This window comes from Typopeltis vanoorti, chromosome 16 (genome assembly GCF_054136105.1).
Source record: "Typopeltis vanoorti isolate ZY-2024b chromosome 16, IOZ_Tvanoo_1.0, whole genome shotgun sequence".
NCBI classification, from domain to species: domain Eukaryota; kingdom Metazoa; phylum Arthropoda; class Arachnida; order Uropygi; family Thelyphonidae; genus Typopeltis; species Typopeltis vanoorti.
Genome location: NC_143564.1, coordinates 72,905,986 through 72,927,053, shown reverse-complemented (window position 1 = coordinate 72,927,053; position 21,068 = coordinate 72,905,986). Strand labels below are relative to the sequence as shown.

At 35.1% G+C, this 21,068-nt stretch overlaps 1 protein-coding gene across 5 annotated transcripts in view; it reads left to right on the top strand.

Moving 5' to 3' along the window:
- LOC150098127 (DIS3-like exonuclease 1) overlaps nucleotides 1-21,068 on the top strand; it is a 412,479-nt gene that overhangs the window by 214,140 nt on the left and 177,271 nt on the right. For 4 of the 5 annotated variants that reach the window (XM_090406105.1, XM_090406103.1, XM_090406106.1 and 1 more), the window contains exons 11-12: nucleotides 2,535-2,683; nucleotides 19,158-19,349. In XM_090406105.1, coding sequence (XP_090262231.1) covers nucleotides 2,535-2,683; nucleotides 19,158-19,349 — 341 coding nt within the window. The remainder of the gene's footprint in view (nucleotides 1-2,534; nucleotides 2,684-19,157; nucleotides 19,350-21,068) is intronic. The other variant, XM_090406104.1, reaches the window with a different exon arrangement.

Sequence of the window (21,068 nt, the reverse complement as noted above, 5' to 3'; positions counted from 1 at the left end):
ACAGACAATAAGTTGAAGATATCAGACTTCTAGTTTAACACCTTTCACTTGTTGCTCGTATTTGTGTGTGTTATTACAATGTTTGTATTGTATCCCAGATGATGTCTCTGTGATAGAGACAAAATATTTGAACCTATTAAACTTGCTTTTTGCTTAATTATGCTGTTTTCATTTCATTAAACATTAGTCCTCTGCTTGTTTGTGATAGCTGATGAAGGACTGGCTGAAACCAATTTGCCATCCTCATTTGCTGAGTGGTTAGCATATTTGCTCTCCAACCAACAGATTATGAATTTGAATCCTGTTGTGGGCATGGATACTTATGATTGTCTTTAGCTGGGAAAAGAAGTCCATTGCCCAGTGTGAGACCACCACCCTGCTTATTTGAGGGCTTATTTTTTACTTAGCCTGTAGTGGCTTAAAAAAGTTCCATGTTTGGTCTGTAGAGCAGAGTTTTTTGAACTATGTAAAAAAATAAATAAAAATACAAAAAAAATTAATAAAAATAAAATAGAAAACACCCTAACTCACTCACTGTGCTACGATACTATAAGCTTACAACCTTTTGTGAGTGGGAATCACATAAAACAATGAAAATGGATTTGATATTCTTACTACAGCAAGAATATCAGATCCCCTTTCTTGTCTGATGGTTTCAGCTAGTTCTTCAACAAAACCATAAATAGATATTGGGGTCTTCTTACTTCAGCCATACAGGCCGAATATTTAGGATTATTTCCATATTGTGGATGGACACATGACAGATGATAGCTTCTATGGTTGTCACTGATAACCTTGTTATGTAAATTCAAGTATAACCAGCATATCATCAAAAATGCTTTTTATTCTGCTGGTTTATTACACATTATGACATACTTCCTCAGGAATATAGTTTCAACAAATTGAATATATACAAAAGCAGAGTTAATCTTGAAACATAAACTAGTATTAAGAGAATCACTATTAAATTTGTCAGGTGATATTGCTGTTATCACATGCATGTTCATTGTTGATCTATTCTGCATAACATCCATCAAAACCTACTGTAAATTTCAGTTCATGAGCAGATCAAAGATGCTTAGGATCTTTGATCCTAAGCATCTTTGATTCGAAGACCTTAAGATCAAATAAACCTTGTTGTTTATTGTATCAGTAATGTAAAATACTCTAGATTAGAGGTAATTGTTGGAAGTTTGGCTACTCGTATTTGAAAATATGGCTTCTGCATTACTTCAACCTTACTATCACCTCTGGGTCTGGCTCCCACTGATGAGACCTCAATAAAGGTCGAAACTAGTCTGGGTGGTGATCCTTCCCATAATGCATAGCATTATACATGTCTGTAAGGATATATGCTTTGCATTATGGGATACTAAGGCAAGTGATGTAAGGTCATTGGCTTCTATGTACGAGCTGCTGCAGTCCTGGAAATACTTCAGGTGCAAACTTTGTTTGCTTACACTCAGATAAAGGATTAAACCAAGTATATAATTTCTTGGTATCTTTAATTTATAGTATAACCAAGTGGAAAAACTTCCAACAAAATGCCTGAAAGTTACAGGACTAGTTATGATTAATCTTATGCAGCATAAATCATCAATCAATTTTAACAGTGATCTCTTTAATCTTGGTTTGTTTCAAGACTCGTTCATCTTTTATTTATATTCAGATTATTAAAATTCTGTATTTCTGATAAAGTATGCCATTGTGTGTGTCAGAAACTAGTATAATAAAAAAAAACATTTTTGATCATATATATGCTAGTTACATCAGAATTAATGTAATAAGACATAAGAGTTATAGCCAGGGAGTACAATATATTCAAAAATTCTGAAATGTCTTTTTGCTAAAAGATCAAATGATGCATGCAGTGAATTGTTTTTGGTAGAATAGGAGAGGATCTGCTTAATTCTGTTCAACAGAAGTTGGTGGAGAGGAATGATGCTAGAGGCCAGTTTTTCTGCAGATGATATTTTCATGTTGTTTGAAGTAGAAGTACCTGATACCTTGGCAAAAGACTAGAAGGCCTTACATAAGAGAAAATTTCTCTTATGTAAGGGAGTTCTGTGATTCTGGTTTTATTATAGCTGTGAGCATTGTGCAGGCAAGCTTAGTGTCTTAAGCCATCTATGAAAAATTGATTTTGTTTAGATTGCTTGGGAAAATTAAGGTTTGGCTACTGAGTGAGATTTAGAATGGAATGGAGAGTGATGGCCTTCGTTTCATAATTATTTTAGTAATCTGATCAGTACAAGAATAACTTAGAAAAGTTATTCTTGTACAAAATAAATAATAAAATTCACATAGAACTCTCTTTCCAAGGCAAGTGGTCTGTGGTAATTCAGCCTGGTAACAGATTTCTTTCTTAACATATTTATATTCTATAATTTGATCTCTTTATGCATAATCAGGCACTGCAACTTTATGGAAATTTACATTTTATAAATTTACATCTTTGGTTACATATATTGTATAAATATTATTTATCTTGAGAAAAATAACATTTCAGTTTCGAAAATTGAAATTTTACTTAGCTTGCAGAACTTCCTACTAATTCTGCTGATAAACCATGGAAAGTTAAGCAGCATGAAATAAATAAAAGAAGAGACCTTCGAAATACTCATTTAGTATTTAGCATTGATCCAGAGGGCTGTGAAGATGTCGATGATGCACTTTCTTTGAAGTAAATATGATATTTGATAATTTTTATTATTTATTTTATCAAAAAGTATTAAAAAATTCATTTTATTATCAGTTCAGATCCCTCAATTTGGAAGAAGCAGCTTTTAAATCTGTTTCTTCCAAATTGCAAAATTCAAAGTTGTAAAATGGCATCAGCATAGTCAAGAGATAAAAAAAAAGAGCATTTAGCACGAAGAGAAATCCTTTTCACACCTTCTGGAAAACAACAGAAGGTGCTAAACAGTATTAAATTAAGAATAATGTGCTCTGTTTTATTTTTTTTTTAAAACTTTTATAAGAAAGTCACTGCTAAAAAAGTAATTAATAAAGAAATGCTCAAAAAACATTAGCCTTGCTCAAAGTCAGCACTTTATACACACACGCATCTGGAGAGTATGTATGATGTTCCGATTGTAATACATAGTGATTCACTAGTGGATCATACTATCCTAAGGAATAAGCTGAATCTTTGCTTTAAAAAAATCACCAGGTGACATTTTTCTGGAAGTTTTGTGTAAAGACACCCATTTTAGATAAATTTTTTGGAATAATTAATTGTAAATAAGTGTGTGTTTATGAGTAAGAGTTGCTGCAAAAGTTGTGTACTTGCATTGTTTACAAAATTGTTACACTTAATGTGGAGTATAGTAACCAGCAAAGGAAAGATGGTGGCAGCTTTATCTCTGCAGGAATTTAAATTTGATTTAATTGTTTCGTGAAATGTGAGGTGTGCTATATGTATTCATTCAATTATGTAGATAAATTATGGATATTTAAGGCAGATGGAAGAAAGGTGTGTGCAAAGCGTGATCTGAATGAGTGGTAGCGTATTGGTAACTGAAAGTGTTACTAGCAAGAATGCCACAAGGAGGATGAGTGTTTGTCTGATAGCAAAGAGGGATAGTGTAAAAGAGCAGTGAAAAAAAAGTTTTGAAAAAGTGAATGAGTGATCTGATGAACTTAACGATAGTGAGAATGACAAAAGCAATACAAATGTAGCAAAGTTGAAAAACAGAGTGCAATTAAAGGTAAAGTAGCGAGCAGTGTTGAAAATGAACAAGCATGTATGGCTGGCAATAAAATTGAGAGAGTGAATGAGAGTGAAAATGTGGTACGAGATTTGAAAGCTGAGTTGGTTCAGATGATGCAAGAGATGAAATGGATGTGGAGTGAAATTAATAGTATTTGAGAATGAAAGACCTGCAAGTGGCATTGTATGGGGATTCAGTTATTAGAGGTGTGGTAAATGAGAAGGTGAACAAGGTTTGTTTTCCTGGAGGTAATATGAATAGAGTGATTGAAGTATTGGATATGAGTAGTAAGCAAGCAAAAGAGTTGGTAGTGGTAATAGGGACAAATGACTTCACTGGGAAAAAGGAACTCATAAGATTAGATATCAGTCAGTTGTTGAGAAGGATAAAAGATAATAGCATGATAGGGAAAGTAATCAGTGTGTTTCCCAGGTATGATAGTGATGAAATGAGCCGGAGAGTGAAGATTGTGAATAACATGTTAGCAGAAATGTGTGAGGAGAAGGGAGTGCAGTTTGTTAATGTGTGGTTTGAAGGATGAATTGAAGGGTTTGGGTGTGAGTCATTGCAGAGACTGCTGGAAGACAGAGAAATGAGTGTAGAGAATGAATCTGCTCAAGTAAGAAGCAGTGTGAAAGAATGGGAGAGTAAATAAAAAAGAGAGTTATGAATGACTCTCTTGGAGTGACTATAAAAAAGAGTTATGAATGAGGAAGTGGGTAGCATGAGTATAAGAGAATGAGAGTACAAGCGTGCAAGACAAAGAAGGAAACGGGTGGGCTCAGGGTGGACACGGGAACACAGTGTGAGAAAGTTGATGCTTTAAGATGTGAATGCATGTGTAGACAGAAAAGGAAGGCGATGACCTTGGATCAAGGGAAAAGAGTTGGATTAGAAGAAGATTCTAAGATGAATAATAAGCAAAAGAAAATGACCAGAGTTAAGTATGGAGAAGTCACATCTAATGAGTATCAGTGAAATTATTATTAGTGAAACTTGTTAAGATCCAGGAATAAACTGTTATGTTTGTATGTATACAAATGCTAGAAGTGTTAAGAAACAAGACCAATAAAATGATTGCATTGATTGAGTCTGTTCACCAAAGAACTGTTGGAATAAATGAGACATGGCTGAATGAGAGTGACATCCTGACACGAATAGGGATGGAAGGTTATGATGTGTTTTGTGAGGATAGAAAGGGTAAAAATGGAGTGAGGGTAGTGCTATTGATTATAGAGAAAGAGTTATGTCCATTCAAGGCAGAGGGAAATAGTGGCAGTGGTTTTGAGGAAGTATGGCATGAGATAGAGGGTAATCTAGTAATGTGGATGGTAGTGACCGTGAAATGTATAATCAAATTAGCCAAGCAAATAAGGAAAGGGCAAATTTAATTCTGAAATTATAGCAACTGATAGCAAAGAAAATGAGTTTCTCAAGTTTTTGAGGGACAACTACCACAGACAGTATGTAAGAGAGGGCACACGAGGATTGAGGGTGTCGGATTTGATCATCTCATCACAGGATGTTATCAGAAATGAGATGTCAAATTACCCTCAAGTTGGTGTGAGTGACCATAAAGTGATTACCTGGGTGGTTGCCAGCAGTGTGAGTATGCCTGTGAGGAAAGGGTATATGTGGAATTACAAGACTGGTAATTATAAGAAGCTCAGGAGACACCTTGCATGTATAGCATTGAATGAGGAGTTGGCTGGAAAGGAGATCAGTGCTGCTTGGGTGATATTCAAGAACTATCTAGTAGAAGCAATGTCTAAATGTATTCCAAGGATCAAAAGCTTAAATAAGGTAGGTGTGAAATGGATGAAGAAGAGATCAAGCATGCGATACAGAGGAAAAAGGCATTATGGAGGCAACATAAGAGGAGTGGTAATAATCAGTTCCATGAGGATTACAAAGAAGGTGACTCAGTTGGTAGGGATAGCAAAAGTTCAGTGTGAATAGCAGTTAGCTAATGAAGCCAAAAAAGAATCCTAGGAGTTCTTTCGATATGTAGCCATCCAAAAAAAAAAAAAAAAAAAAAAGAATGATTATGGAAGAATGACATTGATTGGAGAAAATGGTATACGAACAACTGCTGCAGAGGATATAGTTGAGATATTTAATGAGCAGTTCATAAAGGTCTTTCATTCTTGTGAATATGACAACATGGTGAGTTTGAGAGCAGTGGGATGATAACGAGGAGAGACTGACTGTCAGTGAGCAAGACATATGGGGAATTGAGCAAACTTGATGTTAATAAGACTGTGGGACTTGATAATATATCACCACGTATTTTGAAGGAATGTGCCAGGGAGTTGACATCTGCCTTGACATATTTGTTTAATATCAGTCTTCCACTGGGTCGAGTTCCAAAGGATTGGAAGGAAGGCAAGATTGTGTCACTTCATAAGGGATGACAGAATTCAAGCATCAAATTATAGGCATATCTGTGTGTCAGTTGTTGTGGTTAAAGTGTTGGAGAGGTTGGTGAGAACCAGGATCCAGAATTGGGTTGACAACAATGGTATTATCTTTGATGGAGATATGGATTTGCTAAAGGAAGGTAATGTTTTAGTAATCTATTCACTTAATACAATAAGGTAACAGCTTTGGACAAAGGAGATGAATGCACAGTAGTATACTTAAATTTTGCAAAGCTATTTGGTAGATTTCTGCATGATAAGTTGATTATGGAAGGAATCTTAGATCATAAGATTACTTGGCTGTTGAAAGAACACATTAACAAGTAGAGATATGTTAGTTGTTATTCCTCTTTTTAAGACCTTGATATGTCCACATCTAGACGTATCAAGGTAAAAGTAGATTGGATGAGGTTGGATATTACACTAGTGCAGCATTTTTCAACCTTTTTAAGCCCAAGGACTAGTAAAATGCCTAAAACAATTCTACGGACCACTAAGTTAAGTGATTTTTTTAAAAAACCTATGTGTGGATTACCAACATTTGGTAAAAACTGTGCCATTTATAATATAATAAATTAAATCTAAAAGCATTTTGAATACGTATTGGAAACAAAATTAATTAAATTAGAATTAAACGATTAAAAGTATCATCATTGAACAAAGTTTTAATTTTCATTATACAAATAAATAGTATAATATAATTATGTTACTACTATGAGATGGTTGGGCTTCTTGGCCGTTGCAGAGTTGTTGGATATCTGGCTCAATATTGGTTTTAACTTCCGTCAAAGATCGGCGCGCACACACACATACACACAAAAAAAAAAAGATGATTTCTGTATTTTGTTTTTATTTGAAGGAGCGATGAAAATCCTTTCTCATGAAGATAGATTGGAGAAAACTGCATGATGATTTTCAATGCTGCTTCACATAATTCGGGAAATTCACTTCTCACTGGAATTGCATTTTAAACCCAGTCACTTGAAATCTCAATTAACCTTTTTTTTCGATAACGAAAGGTCGTTTTCGTGACTGTAAGCCTGAAATGGATCGCGAACCCACAGAAATTTCTTATAGAAGTTATTCGGAAAATATGTTTCAAAATTCTTTTTCAGAGTTTTAAGGTGGTCACAAACCCTTTCTAGAAATCAGAATCAACAAAAATATCATTTTCCACTAAAAAAGGATTCCAATGTGAAAATGTGCAAATTGTCTGTCTTTTACATAACTAATCCATAACACCAGTTTTTTCTTGAATTCCTTTATTTTGTCGTAGGCATCAAGAACAGTTAAAGAATTTCCCTGAAAGGAGAGATTTGGTTCATTTAATTTCGAAAAAATGTCTGAAAGACAGAATAGTGTCGATGACCATGGTTCGTCAACAAGGAGTGATGTGGAATCAGAATTACGTTCATTTACAAACAATAAAACTTTCTGCCTTAAATAAAATAACCTTGTTAGTACTTTGCCCCTGGAAAGCCAGCGAATTTAAGATTGAAGCAAATGTTTTATATATTCACTACACATTTCATCACAGAGTGCTGAAAATAACCTTTTATTTAATGGTCGCGCCTTGATAAAATTAACTAGCTTTACAATATTGTATAGCACAGTTTTAAATTCTGGTGGCATTCCTTTGGAAGCTAATGCTTCCATATGTATGAAACAATGTACCCAATTCATATCCGGAGCTACTTCCTGTAAGGTTGCGAGCTCCATCCGAACAGAAGCCCATGCATTTTTCCCACTGGATCCCTTTGTGTATTATGTAATTATTGAGAGTGTGAAATATTTCTTCTCCAGTTGTTCGAGATGACAAAGTTCTACAAAACAGAATATTGTCATGAATGTTGTTTATGCGCATATCTTACATAGCATATTAACTGTGTATCATTTGTAACATCAGTAGTTTTGTCTATTTATGATGCATAATAAGGGCTTAACTCTTTCAATTAACTGAGATTCTACGTCATCTGACATATCATTAATTCTGCAACCGACAGTGTCATTTGAAAGAGGAATCAAATCAACATGTTGCCAAACATAGTTTTTACCACATCTTTTATAGCTGGAAGTAGTAAATTTTCCTTGATAGAATGAGGTTTCCCTGTTTTCGCTATGCACAAACTTAACAGATAGAATCTTCCAGTGCCCTGCTATTAATCGAACACATGGCCAAAACTATATCTTTCCCATGATAGCGGCAGAATGTTCATGGAAGAGCATTCTGCCACTATTTGTTGGTTTTTTTAAATATCCATTTTAGTTCATAATTTTTACTTACTTATTCTATTTTAATTTGTTTTGTGTGGATAATTAAAAAAAAAAGGTCAAAGCTGTATAACTAGGAGGAGACCTCCACATAGCCTTTAAAGCAATGCGGAGAACCGACCAGGGCTTCTGACCTAATGTCCAGTCCTCACCTTCTCAAGGTGCACCCTGTTGGGTATCTACCTCCATACTGAACGAACGAGGATGGGCTGTCAATTTGGGATTTAACCGACCAAATTGTATTCTTATTGGCTTAAACCAGTATACAAAATGATGGTACAACATGACAAAATTGCATGCCAGCTGGGGCCTGGTTAAACAAGGCCCCTGTTGTTTTTACCAGGGAACCAGGGCGAACAGCCAAAAGTCAGCTACTGGAACAAATCTGAAAGCACACCCCCAACTCAATATCACCAGAGTTAAAGATCGGTACTATCAACATAAGAAGCCTGAATGGCAAAGAAATGGAGCTAGCTGAGGAATTAGATAACTACCAGATCAACATAATAGGGTTGACTGAAACAAAAAAGACAAAAACTGGTGAGATCTTTCTGAGCAATAAATAAAAAATGTTATATTTAGGCAATGACAATCAAGGAAAAGAAGAAGCAGCCATAATATTCAACACAAAATATGAGGCTAATCTTCTTGAATGGCAGGCAGTCTTAAGTAGAGTGATGTGGGCAAATATCAGAATGGGGAATTGGACAATGAGACTTATTTGTGCCTATGGTCCCACAGAAGGTTCTACTAAGGTAGAAGTGGAGGAATTTTTTGATGCTTTAGAGAAAGCAACTGACACAATGAAAAAGGAAAAGTTGTTCCTTTTTTGGGGATCTAAATAGCAGAGTAGGAAATGATTGTCAGACATACAAAATATTTTGGGAAAATTTGGAGAAAAGAGCAAAGCTAATAATAATGGCAAATATTTGTTGGATTTCTGCTCAGGACATGGACTGGTTATTACTAACACCATGTTCCAACATAAAAATGTGCACAAATTCACATGGAGAGAAGAAGCAAGGAATAAGAAAAGTCTCATTGACTATGTTATTGTTGATAGTGATGTTTTCTCCCTGGTGCAGGACACCAGAGTGTCCAGAGGATTTGAAATTGGAAGTGATCACTATTTAGTCTAGAGTAGGGTAAAATTGAATTTCATATTAAAAAGAATGGCATATAAGAAAGTTTTAAAGCGAATAAAAGCCTTGTCTAACATTGGCGAGAATGTTTATGTTTGTCTGTTGTCATGGAGACGCGTAAAATAAACGAGTGCGAGTGGAACAGAGCGTGGGCTAAAGAGAGAATAAAAAAAATAATGAAAAAAGTAAGTAGAGGGGACGGAAACTGGGAAGTAAAAGGAAGTAAGGTGATAAACTAAAGAAGTAGAAGTAAATAAAAGGTTCTTAAGGGTAGGAGTTAAGTGGATAATTTTTATAAGTGAGCAAGAATGTAACGAATTTTATAGTTAGTTGAAATTGAAATCAGCAGTAATAATAGAAGGAAAATTAAAGCTACAATCAGATAAAGTAAAAAGCTGAACATTCAAGGAAGAATTCTGAATAAACCCAGCTGATCTAGTATTGCAGCTTATTTCCGATTTGCCCTAAAGAGAACCTCACAGTGTTTTAATTAATTTATGAGTGGTAATAAGGATAGTTGAAGTGCCCTAATTGATGTCAAGAATTCTGAAGCGTAATTGATAGTGCTTTAAGTATAACTGCGGATAAGTTTTGTAGATGTGTTTTTATTCTTTAAGTGTGATAAGTAAATTCCAGAAGTTTGCTCACAACATAATAGATGTTCTAGGAACCATTTCCGGTAAGGTCTATCATAGTGAATTATTAACTTTAACTGTGGAAACCCTTCGTGATTGAGAGTTAGAGATAGGAATTGTTTGAAAGATATTTTCAGCTATTAGATCCTGTAATATTTTGAACTTATAGCATGACTGAAAAATGTGTGAAAACTAATTAGATTGGATGTTCTATTATATTCATTTAAGTGTAAAAACTTTATAACCCAGAAGCTAAGAAGGTGTATGTGAAGACTTGGAAGATTGTGCTAATGTAATTGACTTGACTTAATGTTTGACTTATTTCTATTGTTTAAAATTAGAAGTAAAATTTATGTAAGTGTTATATGACCTATATTAAATGCTTTATTTGTTAACCTAACTGTTGTATTTGCCTGAAATTCTTTTTACTGCACCGTTCACAAAAATTCGAATCTAGCGGGAATCCCAAAGAGAGAAAATAAATACTTCGGCCTGAATGAATAAAAAGACTGCTAACTAATTTTGAATTGATCCTACTATTTCATATAGACTTATCTAAGGATAGAGTGGCGCAGTATAATAGAAATTTCTCTACCCTTAGATCAGTGATCAATTTACAATTAGTTTTCCTTTATTTTATGAAGTGACTTTTAACAAGATGGTGGATTCGAACATCAAGAGAACAACGTCTCGAAAATGGCAATAGTAACAGTTGAAATAAGTTTAAACTCCTCTATTCCTGTCATTTGTAATATTATAGAACAATAATTTAAAATAAAACAAAAACAATGCTTAAAAGCCTCAATGGCCATGCCTACTCATCTATCTCTTAGGAAGTTGTTAGAGCTTCTTACAAAAATGTTCAAGTAACATTTCATTAAAAAAAGCTGCTTCATTGAGTTATGAAAAGTTGTTAATTTGAAAATTATTGGTTAATAGTTAATGAATATAATGAATTGTTTTTATGATGAAATTGGCTTTCATTAATTTTTTTTTTCCTAAATTTTTTTGAAAAAATTGACATTCAGTGAATTTGTCTTTCTGCAAACCTGTTTCGGTGAATGTTCTGAAGACACCATTATTTGTATCTTTGATTTTACATTTATTGCACAAAACTATTGTTTCAATTTTAAAACTTCTACATTTTTTTCCTTTTTTATCTGTATCTGTAATAATTATCTTTATCTGTTATAACTATTCCCATCATTAACATAGTTACATAACATTGTCGCTCTTACACACAGATTCTCACGATTCCTCACATCAGAATTCAGTTTCCGCGACTGTGTTAAGTCTTATATCAATAATTTTTCAAGACTCCTGATGCCAAGCAAATTCAATATAGGCCTTCCCTCTTATACAAATCCAATCTTCTCTCAAACTCCACACATCCAAAACCTTGCATCCATTCCTTCTAAACAGCCTATGCATCATCATTTGCCATTATAGCCCTTCTTCTTAATTCATTTTTATCATATCAAGGTAATATACTTACTATTTTTTTTAGATTGTGGTTGTCGGTGAATTTAGTGGTCATGTAAAATTGGTGATATTTGTCTGTTTTATAGTATATTATTGTAGATTTTAGTGTTTTTACTGTATTTAGTATTTTATAGCATAGTTTTATTGACCGCGCGGTTAGCCTAGTGGCTTTGCGCTTCGCAACCATATGCCTGGGGAAGGAGTGTCCCAGGTTCGATTCCCGTTGTAGACGTCAGGAATTTGAGGATCTTCCTCAGGCATAGCCAAGTTAGCCGGTCTTGGGCGCGGTCAGTAGGGTTTTTTCCGCCAGTTTATCTGGCGTTTTTCATCCCGCAAACAGGCAAACCGGCCCCGTGAACATACACCTCTACAGTCAAAAATATATCCCCCCAGCGGCAGACCAGGTGACGGGTCGGTTGGGAGTAGTACTAACAGGTAGTCGCATCTAAGTAACACGCGGACCCTGCATAGGAAGCGGGAATAACGCGAAGAAGAAGAAGATAGCATAGTTTTATTAAGAAATTTCAACAATAAGTATAAGTTTAAAATTGCGCCAAAAATGCACAAGAAACGTAATGCTAAAAAGAGCACCGCAGGCGAGAACAAGAAGGCTAGTCCTGCTAATGAGGTTATTGGAGATGTGGAGGAAGTTAATGAAAATGAATTAACCTCCAAAATAGCAAAGTTAAAGCAGATCATCAGAGAGATGATGCGGGAATTAGAAAAAGTTGAGAGGTGTTTAAATGAGCATAGGGAGAAAAAGAAAATTAATCAGCAAAATAAGAAACAACAAAGCACAGAAACAGGTAAGTCAGGAAGTCATGGAAATCAGGTAAGTGAAGTTGTTTGTAAAAAGAAAGAAAGAAGTTATTTGGTATGGTGTCTCTATAATAAAACATGCTATCGATAAGTGAGTTATAACTTCGAGTTTTTCTGGAGAAAAAATTAAGAATATAAAGGAAACAATTCAAAAACAGAAAAGGAAAGTAAACGAAATCATAATTGTAGTAGGCACTAATGACTTAACTAGTGATAAGATCAGTATTAGAGAGGACATGAAAGGGTTGTTGGAAGAGATGAGCATGAAGAGTGAGAAAGTGAAAAATCATCAGTATTTTACCTCTATTTGATAAAAATGAATTAAGAAGGGCTATGATGGCAAACAATTCAATGCGTAAGCTATGTAGAAGGAATGGATGCAAGTTTTTGGATGTGTGGAGTGGGTTTGAGGGAAGATTGGATTTGTGTAAGAGGGATGACTTACAACTGAATGTGTTTGGTATCAGGAGTCTAGAGTCTAGAGAACTGGTATGAGACACAGAGAGTCAGGGAAACTAAATTATAAAGGGAGGAAATGTGAGAATGTGAGTATAAAAGCAACAAAGTTATATAACTGTGTAATGACAGAAATGGGCTTTGTTATGGAAATGTTGAAGAGCAGAGAACGATTTCGACTTTGTGTTCATCCGGTTCAGACCTATCAAACATGTGTAAAGATGTCTACATGTATAAGGCATTAGAGAAGAATAGAGATCTGTAAGTTGTCCAACTGTGTCATGCAGACTGCAGACAAGAGTATACAAAAAACATGCAGGTAGATTATTATGTCTGTACACGAATGCTAGGAGTATCAGAAACAAAGGGATAGAGTTTGTTGGGACCTCAGATTATAAGCAATAGTGAGACCTGGATATGAGAATCAGACATACTAACTGGTATCGAGTGTAAAGGATACACTATTTTTTAGAAAGGATAGAGAAGATAGGAAAGGAGGAGGCATGCTGCTAATGATATCGGATGACTTGAATCCATTTAGAGTTGAGACCTATGATTGAAACTACTACTTACAGTATTTCATGTGGAAGTGAGTTTGAAGCCATCTGGTGTGAGTTGGCATCTAACAAGATCAATTACATAGTGAGCTGTTGTTACACACCTGGTGGATCGGTTGCTAGTGATGAAGAATTGCATCACCAAATAGACAAGATGAGCACGAAAAGAATAATCATAATGAGAGACTAATTAACCAAATATTGATTGGGAAACAGCAGAATCTCATGAGGAGAATGAAAGTGCATTTATTGTGCTGTTGCAGGACAACTTCCTCAAGCAGCATGTGATGACAGAAGGAACTCGAGGTCAAAGAGTGTTAGATATGATTATAGTGTCATAGGGTGTTTCAATTAAAGACTTAACTACTCGACCTCCAGTTGGTGACAGTGATCATGCGGTACTCACTTGGGAAGCGACTAAGTTTATGAATGTTCCATTCAGAAAAGGTGACATGCTGAACTGCAAAGCAAGAAATTATGACTAGCTGAGGAGTATACTAAGTTGAGTGGAATGGGATTAGTTGATGGATGGGAAGAATATCGACAGTGCATGGGAAGCATTTAAAAAATTCTTAAATGATGCGATATCAGAGTGTCCCGAGAGTTTGACAAATAAATAGGGTAGGAGTCAAATGGATGTGTAATCTTATTAAGCAAGAGAGATTCGTAAGAAAAGGATGATGTGGAAGGAATACCATGTGCATAACGATGACGTCCATTATGAATGTTATAAGCAGCTGGCTAGAATAGTCGCAACTGTTGTACAGAAAGCAAAGTCTGATTATGAAAAGAAACTGGCTCTGCATGCTAAAGACAATCCACAAGAATTCTATCGTTATGCTGCAAGTAAAAGAAAGAATGAATATGAAAGAATAACTCTTCTAAATGCAGATGGTGTGAGGTTACAGATGCAGAAGAGGTTGTTCAACTAATGAGTGCCCATTTTGTTAAAAGCTATCAACCTAGTGTATGCAACATTAAGTTAACTGCTGCCTCTTCACTAGATGAAGAAACTGAGATGTATGAGGACAAGGTATTAGAGCTGTTGCACAAACTAAATAAGAATTCAGCTATAGGGACTGATGGGATATCAGCACTTGCTAAAAGATGGGATATCAGCACTGTGCTAAAACAGTGTTCATCTGAACTGGCTATTCCTTTGACCAGTCTGTTTAATACGAGTCTCAGAACAGAGATGATTCCGCAGGAATGGAAAGAATGTATGGTAATTCCATTGCACAAGGGTGGTGCAAAGACCAGTGTGTATCCAACTATCGATCAATTAGTATCTCAGGAGTGGTGGTGATGTTTTGAAAAAATTGGTTAGGGCTTGCATTCAGAAATGGGTCGACAGTGAATCTCTACTTTGCAATGAGCAACATGGGTTTACTAAGGGAAGGTCATGTTTTAGCAACTTGCTCACTTCTACAACAATGTTACCATTGAACTAGACAAGGGGAATGGATTCATCATGATACTATTAGATTTTGCTAAGGCTTTTGACAGAATACAGCATGGTAGACTGTTGCATAAATTGGAGAATATGGGTTTGGATTATAGAATATTAGCATGGATAAGAGGATAGCTGACTGACAGATATCAAATAGTGGTATATGGGGGATGTGAGTCTGCAAGATTTAAGATAACCAGTGGTGTACCACAAGGATCAGTGCTTGGTCCACTGTTATTCAATCTGTACATTACTGATATTAGGAAGGATTTGACAAGCAACATACAGCTATTTGCCGATGATGATGCAAAGAGAGGTAGGATAATCAGGAATACTGCTGATATGCAGTAGTTGCAGAATGATTTGAATATGCTGGAATTGTGGGCATGGGAAAATGGATGTCAGTTCAATGTTAGTGAATGTAAATTCATTCACTTTGGTGTGATTAGATATCCAATGTCATATTATATTGGTGAGATCATGCTTGAAGAAACTGATGAGACTAGTGATCTTGAAGTGTTAATAGATAAGAAGTTAAAGTTCAGGGGCCATGTAGCAAAGATTGCAAATATAACTCAAAAGATAATTGCTTTGCTGAAATAAAGTTTCCCATGTAAAGATAAGGAAGTCATTTTGCTCTTTACAAGGCCTTGATAAGGCCTCACTTGGACTATTGTGTGCAGGTCTGGTCTCCTGGTTTCCATTGTGATTCTGATATATTGGAGAGAGTGTAAAGGAGAGTATTAAAATTTATATCAGGATTGTGGGATACTGATTATGAAGACAGATTGAGAATTTGTAGACTGCAGACACTAGCAAACAGGAGAAAGAGGGGTGATATGATTGAGACTTACAAACTTCTGAAAGGTTCATACAGGATTTCAATTGATGAATTTTTCAATTTATGGAGGGTGGGGAAAGGACGAGAGGGCATCCTTCTAAGCTGAGAAGGAATGCCGCTAAGAAGGGGATAAGGGCTAAATTTTTCTCTCATACAGTGGTGTGTGATTGGAATGGTTTGCCATTGGATGTTATGAGTGCAAGCAGTGTGAATGAATTCAAGAATAAGTATGATAGCTGGTGCGTGTAGTATGTGGCCTCCCTTAATGAGTCCCTGACTTCCTGGAGGTCTCTCTTAATAATAATAATATATATATTGAAGGTATTGAGGGTAACCATCATCAATATTTTCAGTCTAGTTTCTCACAGAAATAGATGTATTGTTGGACTGGATATGTTCGTAATATTTTACTACCATAGTGAGTAAGTTGTGGCCAGTCAGGTCATTGCTTCTATAGCGTGCTGTGGCATTTGCTCCTCATTTGGAAAGGCATGGATTCAAATCCAGTTTAAAATCTTAAGAACTTTTATGAGGACTTTTTTTTAACTAAATTCAGTTAGCCAATCTCATGAGATGTACAGCATTTTCAATCTGAGAAACGGGTTTTTCATCCCAAAATTGATAAAAACTAGTCAGAGAACATACAGATATATGTACTGATTTCAAATCCTTAATTGCCTAAATATAAAGATAATCATTCTATGCCTATTTGTCTGCTCATTTACATTTACCAGGCCACTTTGTGGAATGGCAGATATTGATATGTCTGTCATTTGCTCTAATTTTTCTTATAAGATAGTGAAGATAGTGCTAGTTATCTAGATTTGATTTAAGACCATGCAAAAATCCAAAGGTTTTTTTAACACACACCATGGGAAATAAGAAGATTGCGACCAGTCAGGCCATTGCTTTCATGGTGCATTCACAAGGTCAGTGCCTACTATATATATAATTTTATTACTGTACCTTTAATTTTTCGTCCTGAAATTCTAACATTGTGTGTCATTTATTATTCAAATTTATAATGACGTTGTTGAAGTAGGTTGTTGAAGTAGAAAATATGTTGAAGTAGAAAAAGTCATCAAAGCCATCAAAGGCTTGAAATGTGGAAAGGCAGCAGGAGTAGATGATATTCGACCAGAAATGCTAAAGTATGGTGGTATAAGAGTCTTACAGTGGCTGCACTGCATAGTTCAGAAAGCCTGGACAGAGGGACGAATTCCCGATGATTGGAGTAGAGCTCTCATAGTACCCATATATAAAAAGGGAAATAAAACTGAATGTGAGAATTACAGAGGTATTTCCCTACTGAGTGTTCCTGGCAAGATCTATGCAAGTATACTTGAGAAACGGTTGAGAAGAATTGTGGAAGAAAAGCTTGGTGAAGAACAAGCTGGATTCAGGCCAAATAGAGGCTGTCAGGATCAGATCTTCACTTTACGACAAATAGTCGAGAAAGCATGGGAATATAACAAAGATCTGTATTTAAGTTTTGTCGATTTGGAAAAGGCATATGACAAGGTGCCAAGAGAGAAGCTATTCAATACGCTGCAGTTATATGGTGTCAATGGGGCATTATATCAAGCAATACTTAGTCTTTATTTGAGTTGTGAGTCAGCAGTTAGAATTGAAGGAAGTACAGGAAGATGGTTTAATGTTAAATCTGGTGTGAGACAAGGATGTACATTATCCCCTCTGTTATTCATTATCTATATGGATCACATTATGAAGGAATGTGGTATTAAACCTGATATCAAAATTGGAGATGTTAATGTCAGCTCTTTGCTTTATGCGGATGATGTTATACTTCTAAATAAATCCGCTACAAGTCTGCAAGATTCTCTGACTAAATTGAATAGCTGTTGTAATAGATATGGTATGAAGGTCAGCAATAAAAAGACAAAGACAATGAAAATAGGCAGAATCATTGAAAATGTCAACTGTGTTGTGAATGGAGAACCTGTGGAACAAGTAAAACATTTCAGCTACTTAGGCACAATTTTTACTGAAGATGGTAAACTAAATATAGAAATAGACAACAGAATCAGCAAAGCTGGTATCGTGGGAAGTCAATTGAATAAATTCATATGGAATAAGAAAGAAATTAGTCGGAACACTAAATTAGCTGTATACAAGACTGTGTTCAAACCAATTTTAACTTATGGATCTGAGAGCTGGGTCAGAAGTAAAACACTTGACCAAAGACTAGAGACCGCAGATATGAGAGTCCTGAGAAAGATTAGAGGCGTGAACAGATGGCATCAATGGCAATATCATATTAAAAATGAGGATATTAGGAAAGAACTTGACATTGTCAGCATCCAGGAATGTGTTAGCAGAGCTAATCTCAGATGGTATGGTCACTTAAATAGAATGGGAGAGGAAAGATTAGCAAAACAAGTGTTCTCTGCCAGGTTGGCAGGAAAACGACCCAGAGGAAGACCAAGATATAGGTGGATTGATACGGTACAAAGTGCCTTAGACGATAGAAATATAAGATCTGATAATGTTGGAGTCTTGACAAGTAACAGACTGATTTGGAGGAAAATTGTAGATAGGAAGTTAGTAATGATGTAGTTTTTTCATGTAGTACTGTCCTGTACACCCCTTGAGGGTACATGGCAGGAATTTGATGATGATGATGATGATTTATAATGACATATATAAAGTCCCATAATTTACTTAAACTGAAATTATTCACTGATATGACTACTTTTAATTTTATTTTCTTGCTTCAGTTCATTTTCAGTTTTTGAAAGGAATAATACTGCAATTAAGTATAACTTTAAAAGGATACATACAGAGTGAAAGGAATGGTGTGGGCTTAAATCCCATCTAGGAAGCTGAGAATTTTTATAAGGACTTTTCAGCCAACAGGTGAATTAGCCAGTCTCATATAAAGGTGGTAGTTTTCCACTCCTAGAAACTCAGGTTTTTCATCCCCTCCCCCCCCCAAAAAATGGACAAACCAGAGAGAGAGAGAGAGAGAGAATACACACAGTTCAAAGACAAAAATTACACTACAACCAATAAATAGTATTATGTTGATTTAAGATGGTGCTGTACCTGCCTGTATGGGCTTCACAGCTGCTGTACCATCATATATCAAATATGTCTCACTATTCTGAATGCATGGAAACCACAGAAATAGTTCATTATGGTGAATAGCTTGATATAGTAAATTGCTTTTAATGGCATTTGTTATGAGTTTTTTGGTAATTTGCTATGATGAATGAGTTTGTATAATGGTGTTTGCTACTCAGAGAGAGAGAGAGAGAGAGAGAAAGAAAGAGTTAATTGTGTATTTGTAATTCATCATTTATTTATATTTTTTTCCTGATAAATTTCCCTAATTAAGATTTTTATTGCAGATATCTTGACAATGGCAGTATAGAATTAGGTGTACATATTGCTGATGTAACCTATTTTGTAGCACCTTTTTCACTCACTGATCAGGAAGCAAAGACCAGATCAACATCAGTTTATCTACCAGATCGCCGGTTTGATATGCTTCCCCAAATTTTGAGTTCTGACTTATGTTCTTTGTTATCAAGAAAAGACAGGTTAAAGACTTTTTAATATTTTAAAAATTGGCCATTATTTTGCTATAGTTTCATATATAAATTCTGATACTAATAAAATTTTAAGGTTATTATTAATTTCATAGTTCAGCATTACAGCAATATAAGATCATAATGATTTATTGAACAAAATTATTATTGTATTTACTGTTATTACTACATTATCTGATCTGGCTTTCTTCACCCAGTTTTCTTTGGTAAAATCATATTCCATGCAAATACAATAATCACTCAGTTACAACATTCAGTTAACTAACCAACTTTTGAATGGATTGGTGTGTCTAATGACTTCTGGTACAGCACCACGTGATCTTACCCTCACTAGATGAAGGTAAGATCTAGTTCAGTTATCTGACTGGAAAATGACTCTCCCCCTCTGTGAGTGGATAATTCACAGATTACTGCAATATAAGTCCATGAGCATTCTTCATTTTAAGCGATATCTGTAATTATAGCTGATAAAGGTGATGTATTTTTTATTATGTATTGAATAATGGTTACATATAGGAGCTAATAAATATACATATTTCTTCCATCATACAAGGACATCATTAAGGTGAAACTAAAAGATCATTTAATAATATTCAGACTTGTCATGAGTTGTATAGCATATTTGTCATGAGTTGTATAGCATATGTTTACTTCACATTTCAGTCACAGCTGAGTAAACAGGAGAACAAACTATTAGAGCTCAAAGAAAGTAATGGTTAATTACTAATTTAATAAGCCAAAAGGCTGTTTTCCCAGAAAATATGTTAATAGAAAGGTGGATGGTAAATCCATTTATGTTTTTATAGCCGGGTACGAAACTCGGATCGAAATCCAAAGAGTTTCATGCCGAAAAAAACTATCGGCGAGCCCAAGTGTAAATGATCACTTGGGTAGTACAACACCAGGGCAACTCCATGCAAAGGTGGAGCAAGCTCCGTCACTAACTTTAATATTCTCTCATAATGTAAAACCCAGCTCCTAAGAGATGTATATATATTGTTTTACATTATGAGAAGAGGTCACTACCCAGACTGGTTTCAACCTTTTTTTGAGGTCTCATCAGTGAGTAGGTAGACCTGGAATATCAAGGTTTTAAGTGAAACGAACTTACATACCTCTACTATCGGATTGCCGAAGTGGTGTACTCCTATATTTATTGTTAATTACTAATTTAATAAGCCGAAAGGCTATTTTACCGGCGAATATGTTAATAGAAAGGGGGATGGTAAATCCCTTTATGTTTTTATAGCCGGGTACGAAACTCGGATCGAAATCCATGGATTTCGATCCGAGTTTCATACCCGGCTATAAATGTGAATCATTACAGGGTTACATGAATCATTAAAAAAAAAAAATATATATATATATAAATATATTTTTACAACTCATGACAATTCTGAATATTATTAAATGATCTTTTACTTTCACCTTAATGATGTCCTTGTAAGATGGAAGAAATATATATAATTAACTCCTATATGTACTAAGTATTATTCATTACATAATAAAAACAGTAATCATTATTACATCTTAAATTTTGAGATAAACATGCAATCAGATGAGATTCAGATAACAGCATAGTTTCATATTTCAAGGAACAGACAACCATATTTAAATCTATTTAAGTGCAGTTCAAGTTCTTGACTTAATTTCAATGAACTCTGGTGGTCACTGTCATTGAAATGGTAAGCAAGACCACACTGATCAGAT